The following is a 17,345-nucleotide window of genomic DNA, read 5'->3' on the forward strand; positions in this document are numbered from 1 at the left end:
AAAGTCAAAATTTGATTGAATTTATTCCTAATGAGCAGGTAGTTTGCTATGTATGTAGGCTCTTCATAGAGGGAGCATACAAGAGGTTAGTTTGCTTCTTTATCTGTGGTGTGTGTGCGCGTGTGTGTGTGTTAGTGGCATCTAGAGAAGTAAGGAGAATCCAAAACAAACTGTAGAATCTGTCACAGGTTTAGTGAAAAGAAAGCTAACTACTATAAATTGCTGTCTATGTAATCTATCTGTTGTGTGTTTGTGTAAAATATGTTGTATACAATATTAAATAAATAAATATAATATTTTTCTACCACCCAAAAATATGCTAGGCACCGCACAGAAACAAGTACCGGCATGGCCCCTGCCCAGAGGAGTTACAATCTGAAACCAAAATAACATGCCAAATGAGGTAGGGAGTGAGAGAACCCTGGTGACATTAAGAACACATAGGTACTCAGTTCAGTGAGGTATGTATACATTGTAGTGGTAGCATTCATTTTTTTTCTGCTCTGTTTTGCCCACCTCAGTCACTCCTCATGGGCTTCAGGATAGCAGTGAGTTTAAAGAGTGGTTGACTGTGGCAAGGGAGGTGGGTCAGCAAACAGGTTTTACAAGAGCACCTCAAGCATAAGGGATGGCATGGAAGTCACAGAGCTGATTTTTGAGAGGCAGAGATGAATCAGTGTCCTTGGTAGAGCAGAGAGGGTGATGGTAGAGTAACGTGAAAGGAGTTCAGAGTTGTAGGGATGAGCTGCCTTCTGGAGGTCAAGTTCAAGAAGAGTGTACATATCTATGTAATACATTTGTGATGTTGAACTGTCAAGTTCGGGTCTGAACATCCCCAGAATGGATATGTGTCTGGTGTGCAGCTCAGACCATTTCTCACACACACTGCATATAGTATCTCAGTGTGCAATACTACACAGATGACAATATGTTAAAATGATACATAGAGATATAGGACCTCACGACCAGATCTGGAACATCCCATGTGTTTTTGTATGATCTGCTTGTTATGGTCTGATGTGAAGGACAATCTGTACATCTTTGTTAGGGGGAATGGAAGTGGCACAGAAGAAGGGGCCCCAAATGTTTAAAAGATATCTAATTTGTCTGCCAGTTGATAGATAGTATACTCCAATGACCATTTATTTCCGCTTAGCTTAAACCAAAAGGTAATTATGCTTGTTTATAAAGGAAATTATTTAGAAACCCAGCTGTTTCTGAGAAAATTGTAACCCAGTCCTGTTAAGATCTACTTTCTGTGTGTCTTTTTCCCTCAGTGCTAATTACTACATGTTAGGTGTCTCTCTTAACATGAAGTAATGGCACCTGTGACAAAGTTCCTCCTCTACCTTGGTGGGTCATGCGCTCATTGACAGATTTGCTCCCCTCGGAGATTCATGGCAGCCCTCAGTTTGGCCGTTTTCATGAACCCACAGTCCAGGTCGACTCCTCCTGTGTCTGACCAGGAATTGGGAGGTTTGGGGGGAACCTGGGCCCACCCTCTACTCCGGGTTCCAGCCCAGGACCCTGTAGAATGCACCTGTCTAGAGTGCCTCCTGGAACAGCTGTGCGACAGCTACAACTCCGTGGGCTACTTCCCCATGTCCTCTTCCCAACACCTTCTTTATCTTCGCCATCTTTATCCTTGCCTTCCTCCTGGTCTCTAATAATACTTGTACTCCTCAGTCCTCCAACAGTCCGCCTTCTCACTCTCAGCTCCTAGTGCCCCTTGCTCCCAGCTCCTCACACGCATGCCACAAACTGAAGTGAGGTCCTTTTTAAACTCAGGTGCCCTGATTAGCCAGTCTTAATTGATTCTAGCAGCTTCTTGATTGGCTGCAGGTGTTCTAATCAGTCTGTCTGTCTTAATTGTTTACAGAAAGTTCCTGATTGTTTTGTAACCTTCCCTGTTGCCAGGGAAAAGGGACCTACTCAACCTGGGGCTAATATATCTGCCTTCTATCACTCTCCTGTAGCCATCTGGCCCGACCCTGTCACACACCATATAACTGATTATTATCTCATTAAGATGCAATTTAACCTGTAACTCCAAGAACAATTTTTAATAATAATACAATTTATATTGATTTAAATTAGACTTTTGCTGAATTTTAGGCTATAGAACAAGTTAAATATAACCAATGAAAATATTGGAAATAACCTTTTACTGTCTGAAAAACATAATCATAGACGAGTAAGTAAATTTTTTTTAAACTATTTTACTAGGACTATTTTGCTAGTTAGATTTTTTTCAGGGCTATGAAAGATCATTATCAGGCAAAATGTCTGATTTATATTGATTATACACAGTATATTGCTGCGAGGAACATAACATTTGCATTGTGTTTGTATGCAGCACCTCATTACCCAGGTAGCTAGCACTATATAAGTTGAATAATGTGTGTGTGTGTTATTTCATAGCAAAATTAATTACAATAAACTGTTCTAATTCTCTTTTCTGAATACTCATTGTAATTGTTCATTTTGATACTGTAGAGCAGATACTGTTAATATGTATTAATAAGGCCTATATAAACATTTTTAATCATGCCTTGTCTTGAACAGCGAAAGAACATGTACACAACAGGTATTGTTTTGTTTCAGATACTGGGAATTAGGCTACTATAAGTTCGTGTTGAAATCTCTACTTCAAGTCCTTTACTATGACATTCTGCTCTTCCTCTGTGCCTCACTTCTGAGCAGCAGAGGGCAGTGCTGTTAAGATCATTGTCAGATGCATGTTTCCTTAGCAAAAGGTTGAGGAAAGGGGGTGGACTTCTGAATTGCAGGCACGGTGCTGCTCTGATATCCCCCTTGTGAACTGTCATACCATGGGACACAGAGACATTCATATTCATGTGGGGTTTTTTTTGCGTATGCCACCGACAGAGAGGAGTGTGAGTGAGTGTGTGTGTGTGTGCGCGCGCAAAGCCCTCAACTTCCATGCCAGCTGTGTAGTAGATTGTTGAAAAAGCTGTTTTCCTGTTTCAGCACATCTGCTTTGAATAATCTACACAGAGAAACAAACAGAATTGTTAGAAGAAAAACAACAAAATGAAAAACGCAATGTTGTACAGCTGGAAATTAGAATCTGTTAGTCTGGTTTTGAAAAAAATATAATGATTCATAACTGGCAATTCTTTGAGAATTGATTGTACAAAGTTCTTGCAGATCTGCTTTGTTCTTCAGAAATGAAGGTAATGAGCAAAGCTCATTTACTTATCTGTGCTTTATACACATTTGAAACAAAAGTGTTAAGTATTTGTGAAAGAAAAATAAGGTTGCTTGAAGTCCTTGATTGTGATAATTTTCATTGTGAAGTGGTTTTTTTGTTTTAGTTTAGCTTGAAGACCATCCCTCATGCATGCATGCGTGTGTATATATGTATATATTTATTGACATTAGTCCACACAGTAGAACAGCTGTTCCCCACATTGGGCACTGCTCTTTCAGGTCCTGTTTACCATCAGCATTCACCGAACTGCTTACATTTGAAACCTTAGCCTAGGCTGGTATAGTGGGATATTATTTTGCTGTGGAGATGAAATTTGGCAGATATTATAGCAAACTAAGACTGGAAAATGAATTTAAAATTAGTTTAATATGAAGATTTTTAGAATATTTTTCCATCTTATTTAAATGTACTGTATATTGTAAGATACAAAGTACCTCCAGAAAAAATAAGCATGGTAATGCATTAAGACCAATATAATCTTTTTTCTAAAGTGAGAAATTGGTAATAAATATCATAGAAATAATAAATTACATCTTTAAATACTGCATTTAAAAGCTATATAAAGCTTAAATATTTAGAAAAAAAAAAGAAAGTTTCTGGAAGTCTGTTTTAATCATTTACATGGAATGATATCAATCACACAACACACAAATAATTTTTCCACAGTTAATAAATGTTGATGAGGCAGGCAGTTAAAATTTGCACACTTGTACCCAGTTTGTAAAAGTTATGCATGTTTTCTATAATGGCAGACAAAGCACCATGAAATAATGTTCTGCGGTATAGTTACTGCTTTGGGATCATAGTCCTGGGCTCTGTATAATGCTCTTTGATATTCAGTTGAGCAAATTCTGATTTGACATGTAAAATGTCAACTACAGGTTATTAAATTTAATTATTGCAGAGCAAACTTATTTGTGCCTTAATAGAGTGGAAAATGTATTATATATCATGATGGCAATCAGCAAGAAAATAAAAAGATGAGTAAAATGTGAAAAAAATAAAGGACGGGAGCTGGTACTGAGGAGATATTAACTAAGCTAGATGGTACAGTATGCACACAAAGATATCAGAGAATGCTTTTGATTTTTGAATGGAAGGTACGGGATGGTATTGACTTACAGGCCAACTACAGAGCATATTTTAATAGGAATCAGAATGGTTGATTCAGTACACTACTAGTGCAGTTTTCACAAGTGCCTCGGTGACTTCAGAGCACCATGTTTGACTGGGCTTCAGCTCATCTTTTGCATTACCATTGTCAGGATGCAACTGGATTCTGAAGTGGTTGTGTAGACAGGACCACACGGAACCATGTCTTACCATATGTAACCGAGTTAGACAATTCTCCTGCCACCCAGGTATCCTTGAGAGAACATCCTAAAGTGTGTTAACAACCAGATTACTTAAAAATGTTTGAGTTCTAATTATACCTTTATAACAATTATCTATAGTAAACATCAGAGGTGGGTTGGTAGACAGGCCAACTTTGCCAGTGGTTACTGCAAGTCTGGGTTTCTCTGGGAAGAGACATCATTCCCAGACTGGCGCTTCTGTTTCTAGTTTCACTGTTTAGAGTCTGGTAATCTGTAAAATATTTTCCTTGTTTTTCTCCTAAATCACTTAAAGAATGCAAAACTTTCTGAAATTCTTGCCAGACCGATACTTTATACTCTGTTACTTTAAAGTTTTGGGTTTTTTTCTGTTTCATTTCAAGAAAGACAAAAGTGTTTGTTTTTTTAATTTTGGTAACAGTTCCATCCCATTAATTTGACCACTCCTAATAATTTCAGTCACTATTTTTCCTGCTTATGAATGTTTTAAAGATGTTTGGGCATGTTTTGGAACTCAGCAGCACTGAGACAATCACTGTTTTTTTTTTTAAAAGAAACCTAGCAATATTCATAACCTGTTTACAGAGGACACCAAAGCAATATTAGTTATAGGGGTTTTTTTTCTGCTCACTATTTCTCTTCTCACTGCACTAGCCCTCTCTTTTTTCTTCTTGTTACTTTCCCTGGAATGCACTACTATGAAGGAGTTAAAGGACTCCTGCTTCATTATACCACATAGTCAGCAAGGTCACACCCTGCAGAACTTTATCATACTGTAACATTGTTTAGCAAACCCAGACTGTCTGCACTTAACTTTTTGCAGAGAGAGTTGCTGGTTTATCACCTTGTTTTCCAAGAAGATCATCCACATCCAGTATGTTCCGATAAGCCACCAAGAACATGCTTAGAGCAGGACAAGAAACACAACTGTCTGCTTCCAATAATTTGGGCCACTCCGTAAGTTGTAGTCATGGACGCACTGATGGCACATCAGGTTACTACTTTTCACTCTGACTCTTTGCTGTTCATCAACAAATATTCCCGTTCCTCCTCCAAGAAACTGCAGGGGTGAATGGGAGCGCTTTGACGTGGCTCAGGTCCCTCTTCAGATCAGACCTATGGAGTCATTATGAGCAACTGTTCCTCCACTTCCAGAGTCCTCACCTGTGAGTCCCACAAAATTCAGCCTTCTTCCTGTGTTATCCAGCTTCTGTCTGAAGCTGTTGGGAGAGTTGGTGAGATAACATGGGCCAACGTGCTGGCAATATGTAGATAACACCCAGCTCTACTTCTCCTTTACTTCAAATATAGGCAGCACAATTTCCCATCTTTTTTGATGCCTAACTGTAATCAGCTGGCTAAAGCTGAATCTTAAGCAAAACAAAGGTCATTCTAGTAGAAAGAAGGAAGGGCTTAGAAGAATCTATCTCCTTTATGGCATCCCCCGTTATCAAGGAGATTTTCTCAGTTGTTTGTCCACAGCCTTAGCACCCTTTGGACTTTTCAGTGTGATTGGATGCCTGCATAGCCATGGCAGTAAAAAATGATCGCTTATATCTGTCATTGGCCAAAAGATGATGCTCCATCTTGTCAGACTTAGGCCTAACCACAGTGACCCATGCATTTGTGATCTCCAGACTTGATAATTGCAACTTGTTATATCTAAGAATGGAGCCATGCACCATGGAAGCTCCAAGTGGTACAAAACAGAAGGGGGAAAATGTTGTCAGGCTACTAAAAAGCATATGTAGAGCTGAGGTGTTTAAAGAATACTAACCTTTTCATGTAGTCTGTATTAAGCACAACAATAAATCTTGATGACTGATGAAAATCAGATCCATCTCTGGTCCACAATAAGGTCTCACTGTGTCGTTTTGTGCAGTGAGAATTTTGTGACATTTCAGCCAGATGTCTTCATATCAAAACCAGAAATCTTCTGCAACTCATTTAAGTGTGTTAAAACTAAAATGCATTTCTTTTTGTCTCCATCTCCCCTAAGACAATTGTTTTCTTGGGGTTTAGATTACATAGGATACAGGAAATACGCTTTTTAAATTTAAAATATAATGTAATATTCTGCACATGAAGAACACACTTATCTTTTAGGAAAGTACTAGGCGATTTGCACTGAGTTTTCAATCCCTTGCCAAATGAGTGTTTAAGATACAGTAAGGTACGGTATGATTAATTGATTGTCTTTCTATCTCTATTGTTCATCTGGCTAATCCTTTTCATAGCTTCTGTTTTTTTAAGCCAGCCACACTAGGACAAAGTACTTATAATACTTTAAATCAGCTGAAAGAACATGCAGTAATTAGGGGAATAAGGTTCACATAGCAGGGCATATCATTTTGTGTTTAACATTATTTTAGAGTTGTAGAAAGAGAAAAATCCATACAGTTTGCAGTAGTGACTTTTAATGCTCTGTTTAGAGCTGTCTCAAGCAGGGACTGACATTCTAGGACTATTAAATTACCAGTAGGTGAGTTATTTTAGACACTGAAATCCCACAGGAACAACATAGAATGTTCTCAGTTCTGATCTCAGATGATATTTTTATTAGATTTTCAAAATCGGTGTGTCTCTTACTCTAAATAAAATTTAGTACGTGTATTTGGAAAAGTTGTCACTCTGGATTGCTCAGGCTCCAAGCCATTCTTTTTTAAGAATTAGTATTCTCTGTACAAAATTCTAGTGTTAAATTGGAAGAAGCATTTTAACTTAAACTTGTTTTGTTTTTTCTCCAGCCTCCAGGGACTATTAGCTTCTGAGCAAGAACTGATCATCTACTAACAGTTCATAATTTGTATGTCTTGAAGCACAGATCAATTTTACTCACAAGGATTCTTTTTTTCTTTGCTACATAGGCTAAGCTCAAAAGAGTCTTGAGTTCTTAATGATCAAGTTTTATAAATCACTTTGTTATTTACATCTATTTTCCTCTGAAACACCTTATTCCATGCTTCTGCTGCTAAGTATTTGTGTTAAAGAGAACAAATGCTACAGAGCACAACAGAAGGAGTAATTAAGTTATTTATCCGGTTGGTGTGATGTTTCAGTTCACTGTTTTGATATTGGGCTCTAGTAAAGACAGTGAAAAAGGGATACTGCAATTCCAAAGTACTAAAACAAAAGGTCCACTGTCTTCAAATCCACTCCATCTGTCCCAGCTTGTGTTGTGCTTTCCAAGACTCCTGGGACTTTACTTCTCTCACTGAGTTGGTACGGCAGTGTTGTTTGCCAAAAATCGGTTGGTTCATTAGGTTGTCTGGTAAAAATGTTGAAGACGCCACAATTTGGTGTAATGCAATAAATTCAGACCTTGGTAAAGTTTTACTGCTACCAGCAAGTAAATATAACTAGTCTTATGAAACTTGAAGCGAGAAGAATACCAGTTAGTAAGTATTTTTAAACTCCAGAACTGCATATTTTTGTTAGGAATGAGAAAAGTATTACATTTCACTTTTATTAAAGTGGGGGAAGAGTGGTACAGCTCAGGGATATGAAAACATTATTGCTCTCTATATGCTGTAAGTGTGAACAAATGAAATGCCGTAGGGGTGGGGAGGGGAATCAACCTAGAGAAATCAGTGAAATTTCAGACACATGTAGCACAAAATGAAGTCACAAAGGCTGAACCAAGAGGCAGTGGTCTAAAGTGAAGTGAATAAGGCTCATGTAAAAATGACACAATAATTCTCCGTTGGAGTTTTGCCATTGACTTCAGTGGGGTCACATTTTGCCTCATAATGAATTTGTTTTATGTTATCTCAATGTGCAGCGATGTACTATACTGGCTTTGCAGTTTCTAGACCTAATGTATATGCTAGTACACACACTATAGTGTTTGAAAATCAGGGGAAGCCTTAGGCTGAGGCTGAGTGCGTGGCTGGTTAGGGCACCATGTCTAAAGATAATAGCAATGGGTCCAAGAGGTCCCAAATTCCTCTGCTTCTCCAATTGTGGAATTTTTGCCTACTTGGTCTTTCCCTCCCTCCTCCATTCAGATATAAAGACTGGTCACCTATAAATTGCAGTTGTGACCCATAATCCTTTGTATTGACAACCACAATGCAAAGGACTGTGAGGTGCCCACCACACATGACTGGGCAGAAGTCCTGTTAGACTGGATGAGGAAATGACGTGACTGGGGGAATAGATGAGTTGCTGAAATGAAGGAAGGGTGGATTTGAGCAAAAGGGTAGGGCCTCGAATCCCAGTTTTGCGTATGGACTCATCACACGTAGGGCTCCAGTGAAAATCAAGCCTCTATCCTTAATCGCCCCCTCCCCAAGCACATGTACTCCTACCTTGTCCATGTATCTCTGTCTCCCTCAAATCCCTACACACTTATCTGTCTCATTCACCCATTGTGAGCTCTCAAGGGCAGGTACTGTATTCTTTATTACTTGTTTGTACAGCACCTAGCCGTGGGGCCTACTCCTTGATTGGGGCCCCTAAGCACTGCTATAATACAAATAATAAATAATTTTAGTATCAACACTAAATGTTCTGTTGTTGCTAAAGACGTGATAGAAACACCATCTCTTTGGAATTTGAAATACAGAGTAACCAAAAAATGATCTCTTTGGAAATAAACAAAGCATGATTAACACTTGAACAATACGGATGGGATTTTCTAAAGCACTAGTAAAAAGAAAAGGAGTACTTGTGGCACCTTAGAGACTAACAGATTTATTTGAGCATAAGCTTTCGTGAGCTACAGCTCACTTCATCGGATGCATTCAGTGGAAAATACAGTGGGGAGATTTATATACATAGAGAACATGAAACAATGGGTGTTACCATACAGACTGTAACGAGAGTGATCACTTAAGGTGAGCTATTACCAGCAGGAGAGTGCGGGGGGGAGAGAGAGGTGGGACCTTTTGTAGTGATAATCAAGGTGGGCCATTTCCAGCAGTTGACAAGAATGTCTGAGGAACGGTGGGGGGTGGGAATAAACATGGGGAAATAGTTTTACTTTGTGTAATGACCTATCCACTCCCAGTCTCTATTCAAGCACTAGTGTTGCCCTAACTCTGCTCCCAGTGAAGGCAGTTGGAATTTTACCATTTAGTTAGTTGGGGCACAGTTAGTTCAATACTGAGCTTGTTTGAAAATCTCACCCTCAAGTCTCCCCAGGAAGAGATGCACTGTGAATTTGAAAGCATATCTTAGACCGTTGCCCCATTTTACAGACAGAATATGCTTAAAGGGGTACAATGCAAAGGAATACATGGCCCCTGCTCCATGGAGTTTTACAGCCTAAAATCACACATCTGTGAGGTTCTGACCAACTCCTTTAGGGTTGTTTAGCTTCTTTTACCTCCACTAGGATGGTAGTTGAGGACACTCCGCATTTTGCCTGATCGAACAGTAAATGGGAAGGTAAAATTATGCAGACTAGACTGGTCTGGAAGGCCAGAGGGGAAGTTAATGCAGTTTTTAAATATACTCTAGGTGTCTAAGAGTCTTTGTTAGTTAACAGAGTAACAGCCGTGTTAGTCTGTATTCGCAAAAAGAAAAGGAGGACTTGTGGCACCTTAGAGACTAACCAATTTATTTGAACATGAGCTTTCGTGAGCTACAGCTCACTTCATCGGATGCATCCGATGAAGTGAGCTGTAGCTCACGAAAGCTCATGCTCAAATAAATTGGTTAGTCTCTAAGGTGCCACAAGTCCTCCTTTTCTTTTTGTTAGTTAAGTCGATTAACACTGTTCTCTTGTTAATGACGCTCAAGATGAGAACTGTATTTTTTCCCTTCTGTGGGAAAATTAAATGAGATTAATCATCACTGAAGAACAAAATAGAATAGAATAAGCTGCTCTTTTTATGTCTAAATTGAATGCTTTTAAGTGTATATGTATTTGCATGGTTAATCATGGTTTGGGTCTAGCTGCACCTTTGACCTCTGCCTTCTTAAAGTGTTGTTTAATCTTAACATTGTCACAGTTTCAGGGTTAACTGCACCTATAGTCTTTCTCTGTGATCCTTTGAGGGCATGCACTCAAGGTTTCAGGCTCCAAGCTACATCCTCTCTTGGGCGCAGACCCGTATCTCTCTCCCTCGTTACCGGGGGTTTTAAGGCTGCACGGCCCTCGGTCATGCACTGTGACAACCCCAGCAAGCCAGTCAGCCTAAAGGCTAGCCCCCTGTGCATTGCTTTCTCTTCAAGAACAGTGACAATATTTTTACCAGTCACCATACAGCTTTTCCAAAGCAAAGGACATGTATTTTTAAGGCAAAAGCATTATGGAGAAAACACAAAAAACAATAAACAGGTTTAAACCCAGAGTAAACATACCGGAAATCACCCATCAATCTTCTAGGACCCGAATAGGCTAAAGTCTTTTGAAACTTTCAGCACAGACTGGGGCCCCCCTATCACCTAAGTCCCTGTCTGTTTATTGAATCAAAAGGAAGGCCCTGAGTCAGTGCAAGCTTATCCTTTTATACCGAAAGCTCTTTCTTTGTTTCTTAGTCTCTGGAAAACTCAGCCTGACATAGTATATGCAATTAACCTTAAGGGCTGGTACTTCTGTGGAGCTGTTTACAATCTCAGGAACTGTAGTAACCACACCCCATTGTTTTTTGGTTCCTGGAGTAGCTGTGCTAACTCTTGCCCAGTGGAGTTGCATACAATCCCCAACCCACAATGATCCATAAAACATTCATAAACGTAATAATATGGTCCCCAAAAATACAGCATGGGATTGCAATGTCTGTCACACACAAGGCGGAACAAGAGAAAAGGGTTTTAAAACAGCAAAAGTGTTACACACACACCTGTCTTACCAGAAGTCTTTTTATCTTCCACATAGGGACCATAATAGGTCTATCTTCCTGCAGACACCCCAACCTCCTGGAGGTCTGCAGTGTTCAGTCTATTCCCAAGACTCACAAAATCTGTCTCCTTCAGGGAGCATGTGTGTCTATAAATGATCCTTAGTCTTTTGATCCCCACCTTCCTGGGAGGGATGGTGGGGGTGATTCAGCCATGGGAAAAGCCTGGCTGGTGGGAGTGGGGAGAAGTGGAGGTAGCATATCACAGTTAATAGTTCTGGGTGTTTGTGGAGGAGCTATCATGTTCCTTCCTGGCTAGTTTCCTGATCACCTGGTAGTTGAATTAACCCACTATGTGCATGTGCATAGTGAACAAACATACCGAATTTCTAGATTATTACAGGCAACTCCAAATCTATCACACATACCAAGGTTTGTGCTGGGGCTGTGGACTTGAACTATGGATCATAGTATTCTTAGGACCCAGTATAGTCCAACCAGCTACCCAGTGACGTATTAACAGTCATCTGAACTAGAAGTTCAACTGTGGGAGAGAACTGATTGGCAAAACTCCAGGGGTCCTGTTTGGTTCCCTGCTTCTGTTTAAACCAAGCAGAGGGACAGGAAGTCATCTGTGCAGCTGGGTTTTCCCTGTTTAGGATGGTCTCTCCTGCCCTTCTTGCTGCCTGACTCTGACCTCCTGGTATACTGGCCTGGTCTGCTTCTGACACCTGCCTCTTGGTCTGCCCTCTGGCTTGTCACAGACTCTGATCTCCTGGTAACCTAACCCAGCCTGCCTCCTGACACCTGCCTGTCTGTCTGTCGTCTGACTTGCCTTAGATTCCAATCTCCTGCTATCCAGACCTGGCCCCACATCTCTTGGCTCCTCACTCCTGTACCGACCACAAGGTCAGACCGCCTGTGTCCTGGTCATGACAGTCTTCAACCTCCTTACACTAAATATTTACTGAAGATATTTACATGGATAATCATCTTTTGTGTGTCAAATATAGGGTGACCAGACAGCAAGTGTGAAAAATCGGGACGGGGGTAGGGGGTAATAGGAGCCTATATAAGAAAAAGACCCAAAAATCGGGACTGTCACTAAAAATTGAGACATCTGGTCATCCTAGTCACATAGCATGTCTTCTCCCTTATTATGGCAAAGGAGTGAAATGTCAACTCAGGGCCACTAGTAGCCATGGTTGAATGCTGCTAGATGGAGTAATTGTAATTTGTTCTTTCACTCCCCAATCCAGCAAAGCTTTGTTTTTCAAGAGAGCTATTACTAAAAGCCATACCAACTCTAATGAAGTCAGAGGAGTAAAAAGAATTCCTAGAATGTCACAGAAAAGCTGACCAAATGGACTATACTGCTTCCTGTTGATATTGTTACTAGTAGTAGCATTAACACATTAATATGTTTCCATTTCTTGGAGCACTTTCAGTTTGCTATGACATGTTAGTTATCCTTTGCTAAAGTAAATATTCTGTTTGCTTTCGGAAATGTTTCTGTGCAGAATTTGGAAGCAAACATATTCTGAAGTGATGTAAGGACGTTCTGCTTTAATGGAGTTTAAAAACTAATAACGCCTGTTCCATTAAATGCTTAAATCTTCTAGATTCATAATCATACTAAGGCAAATTGGTTTTGTTTTCTTAATTTTATGTTTTCCTTTCTCAACCATTTCTCCTTTGTTAAATATAAAGCAGAAGAACCTTCCTTGTAGTATCTTACTGTCTGTCAAAAAAAAAAATAAATCTATAGATAACAAAATTAGGCTACATTTACACTGTCCTGCAGTTCAGACTGCAGGATTGAATAGCAATCTGCACCAACGTGCTGCTCTGTAACTTCCTCCTATGGGCACGAACGAAAAGGTTCCTAATTTGTGTTAACATAGTGCTGTTTGGAGAGAACTTTGTTAACATGAACTACTAACCTTTTTGTTCAGGCCCACAGAGTCCACACGGGGGACTTGCAGCGCAGTAATTTGGTGCAGATTGCTATTCGTACCCTGTAGTCCAAAGTGCAGGGCAGCATCAGTCGTGCTGGAACCGTTCTTATAGTGAGGGGTGCTGAAGGCGGAAACCATTTTATTTGGGTTGTTACTACTTCAAGACGGGGGTGCAGTAGCACCCCCAGCACCTCTAGTTCTAGCAATTATGGGCAGCATGGACAAGCCCCTAGTCTTGAATCCCTGTGTGAAGGGACAGCACAAACTTTGAGTGAAGCATATTTTGACTACCTTGGTTCTCTCTTTTTGTTGCCCCCCTCCCACTCCCAAATTGTTTGCAAATTCCAGAAAACTCTTTATATTTTCTCGGTTCAATGTGCTTTTAATAAAAAAAATAAATCAGCAACCATGTAATAACAAACTAGTATGTACATGCAACAGATGAAAGTATGTTTGAGAAAGAAAATAGATCACTATTCAAAGCATGCCGCGCTTGGAGATTTATTAAATTATTAGGAAAAACCTTGAATATTTTTAACCTGATATTATGAGGTCTGATATACACCTCAGTAAAGGCAATTGAGAAGTAAAAGCTAAGACTCCATTCCTAATTCATTCAGCCTACTGCGATGAGATGATGTCCTATGTAAAGACACATAACATCCATCACCTGTTATTCTGAGCCTTTGTAAAACCTAGAGCTAAGAGAGTCTATGAGAAGCTTCAGCCAGATCAATTAATTCTCTTGCTTTCATTAATTTGAGTCAGAGGCTTACATCTGTGCATCGAGAATATTTATTTTGGATTTTTTGCCAAAATTCATACAAATGCACATATTAACTCCAAAAGCTGAATACGTTAGCCGTGGCATTTTCTGTTAAAAGGAAACGCCTTTTTCTGTATTAAAAATATTTAAAAGATGTTTCTCCTGCTCTGTTGTAACCATTTTTTAACCATGTAGCAGAGTTTGGTGTTGGTTTTATGGTGATATGTCCCAATTAAATAATTAGAGTGGATCAAAAAAGCTATATTTTTTGTGAATTTTGAAATAAATACATTTTAAAAAAATCTAATGGAATTTCTTAGTTTTTCAACATAACAAAATCCCAAAAGGTTTCAGTCTCTCCCCACACACCCAAAAAATCTAACCCCTCAGGTTTTTTCAGTGTTTCAAAACCCAACAATTTTGACCAAAACTAACATTTTTTGTATTCTAGTTATAGAGAAAGGTTGACAAGTCATCTAATTTTACAGTCATCTAATTTTTTTTCACAGTATGTTTCTAACAGGTGAAGAAATAATATTTTAAAAGAAAATTTACAAAATTTCACAGTGTAAAAATGAGTAAGAGATGCCCCTTCTCTGGCTATGATTACGTGGCTCCATCTATCAGTGTGGTTTTATGGTTGATGTGATGTTACCTGCATAGTCACTACTGGAATCTCAAAGGAAGAAAGACTCAGCAATATTAGCAATAAGGCCCTGATTCTGGAAACATGCATATGCTTAACTTTACTATCATCAGCAGTTCCATTGACTTTAATGGGGCTACTCATGGTAGTAAAGTTAAGCAAGTGGTTAAGCGTTAGCAGGATCACAGCCTAAGTACAATTTTAGTAATGCTGTGATGTGACTGAGAGGAAAGAAGGAGAGTTGTGAATTCATAATCCGCTGCTCAATGACCCTTGTAGGCTGACTACCGAGGAGCATTGGTTTCAAGGAATTTTGATAAATTCCTTTGAGCAGGTCACTTTCACAACAATACTTGTTGGATTGTAACAGCTGTGAAGAATGCCAAGTTTCAATGCATTGCCTTTGAGCTATAAACTTCTGAGTGCTGATTAACCACAATGTAGCTATGGGAGCTCTCTAGTAAACTGTTTTTATATTAGATAAGCAGCACTACCAGTCTGTAGACATCTTATTTGAAGGGAGAAATATTTGCATTAACAGATGTGTAAGGAAGAAATGTGCCTCTTTTTGGAGAGCTGAATGAGTATAATTGCTTAAACCAAAAGATAGGGGGTGAGAGAAACACTATCCAAATGTCTCTCAGCTAAGGTGTCGATCAATACTACTGCGGATTGGTGGTGCTACAGGAAATGCAGTGGTTGCAAAATACAAATCAGCTTAAAATCATTTACTTAGAACCATAGATGCTATGAATAGTTTGCAAGCTAAAGGAACATTTTCAAGTCAGTACTGTAGTTTGGAAGTCCTGTCTTTCTACAGTTTCTCAGAAAGAGGTTACGTAGATAAAGAAAGTCTTCTGGTGAACAAAAGTATTTTGTTTCAGTGAACAAGAAGCTTTGCAAGCTAATAACCTTGCCCTCTAGCTTCCTTCTTTGTTTGTTTGTTTGTTTGTTTGTTTCACAGCAGAGTGGCAATTTGAAGAGATCTGAAAAATTTGCACTCCTCAGCTTCTTTTGAAGACACTGGCTGTGATATTATTTTTCCAAACCATAAACCATGGTTCCTAAAGGATGTTATAAAACCATCATCCCCCCAAGAGTGAATGTATCATGACTGAGACCAGACCTTATTACTGATCAAAGAAAAATGTTGTCCCTCCATTCAGAAAATATATAGGAAATATGTTAAACTTAAAAATAAAGAAATTAAAAAAGAATCTTGATGCATTAGAGGTTTTAGCCATAGGAATTAGAACCATGTGTTCTCATTGCAAAAAAAGGTTAAGGTGATTGTTTCAGATTTTCATAAAAATTTGACTATACAAATTGCTTTGTTTTAGTTAATACTTAGCACAAGCAAGACTTTATTTTTTTGTCTAGAATTTAGAGGACGGCAGTATTTTTGTCTCCAGGATCTAAGAGCCTCTGTTAAATTTAATGTGATTTGATCATCTGATTCCCTTACACCCCTTTATAAATCCCAGCCTCAAACCTTAGTGATTTACCTACAAAAGCCAATTTTCATCCCTGTTATTCCAGTGTGTGCAGGAGCAGAGATGTTGGCACAATGCCATAATATGGTCCCAAATCATAATTTCATGCAAAAATTGTGACATTTGAGAGACCTGCAAGTAATATTAAAGATCAGAAAATGCAATGTAGTGTCAAGTTTTCCTGTGTTTTCATTTCCTGTTTATTGTTTTATTGATTCAGTACTCATGTCATCTTGATTTGATTGGCTGTTTCTGACCGTTTTCCTCATCACTATAGTTTGTTTGTAGTCTTTAAAAAAATGGAACAGTTTTGTGCCGTACATTTAGACTCCCCCTTCCTTGGTAACAAAATGAGGACTTAAAATCTTTGCATTTTATGAGGACATAAACATGTCAGGATTCTACTCTCTCAAATTAATCAACCCATAGCATATTCTTGCATAAGAAAACCATATTTTTATTGTACTGTACCATCTGTAAAGATAGCTTTAAAAACATGACTATAACTAATATCGGAAAGAAGACACCAATAATTAGGGTTAATATTTATGATTGTTTTATACCCAGGAAGTTATAAATGCTGACTGTCAAACAAGGCAAGACTGGACTAGTTCTCTTAATTTTTCTTTTGAGCTGATCTTTTAAGTTGAAAGACATAACTCTTCCAGTTGCACAGAACAAGCTACATTGTTTTGCCACCTTGCCCTTTGAATGAAACTTCTCTTTGTGTCCCATTTCCCAGAAGACAATGATTATCTCTGGGTCTCTGCCATTTTCATCTACTTTTATCCTTCTTGCAAGAATCTATAAAGGGGATGATTCTTTAAGTGAAAATTCTTAGTTTCTGTTTTGTTTGCGTGTGGAGCTAAAGTTCCCAGACTGTTGTTAGAATAACTTCAGATAATCTTTATCTTGTATCTCATTATTATGGTGTTTTATATCAATGATACACATCTTTATAGGAAATTGTCTTCCTAAATCTAATACCTGCCACTCACAACAATCTTTTCCAACAAATTATCTCTCTAGCAGATTTTATTCATTAAGCCTGTTTAAGACACAAAACTGACCAGAACATACAGTGTTTCACAACAGAGTAAACAAAGACAAGTTTGTGGTCACAAC

The 17,345-nt window shown here is 38.8% G+C and overlaps 1 protein-coding gene across 7 annotated transcripts in view; it reads left to right on the plus strand.

Annotated features, from left to right (window-relative positions):
* BANP (BTG3 associated nuclear protein) overlaps positions 1–17,345 on the plus strand; it is a 244,584-nt gene that overhangs the window by 156,887 nt on the left and 70,352 nt on the right. Inside the window, exon 13 of one of the 7 annotated variants that reach the window (XM_073308165.2) lies at positions 324–9,213. The exons of the other annotated variants lie outside the window; for them this stretch is intronic. Coding sequence (XP_073164266.1) covers positions 324–407 — 84 coding nt within the window. The 3' untranslated portion in view covers positions 408–9,213. Of the gene's footprint in view, positions 1–323; positions 9,214–17,345 lie in introns of those variants that run through there. 7 annotated transcript variants of the gene reach the window in all.

The sequence above is a fragment of the Lepidochelys kempii genome, chromosome 12 (assembly GCF_965140285.1).
Source record: "Lepidochelys kempii isolate rLepKem1 chromosome 12, rLepKem1.hap1, whole genome shotgun sequence".
Taxonomy (NCBI): Eukaryota; Metazoa; Chordata; order Testudines; family Cheloniidae; genus Lepidochelys; species Lepidochelys kempii.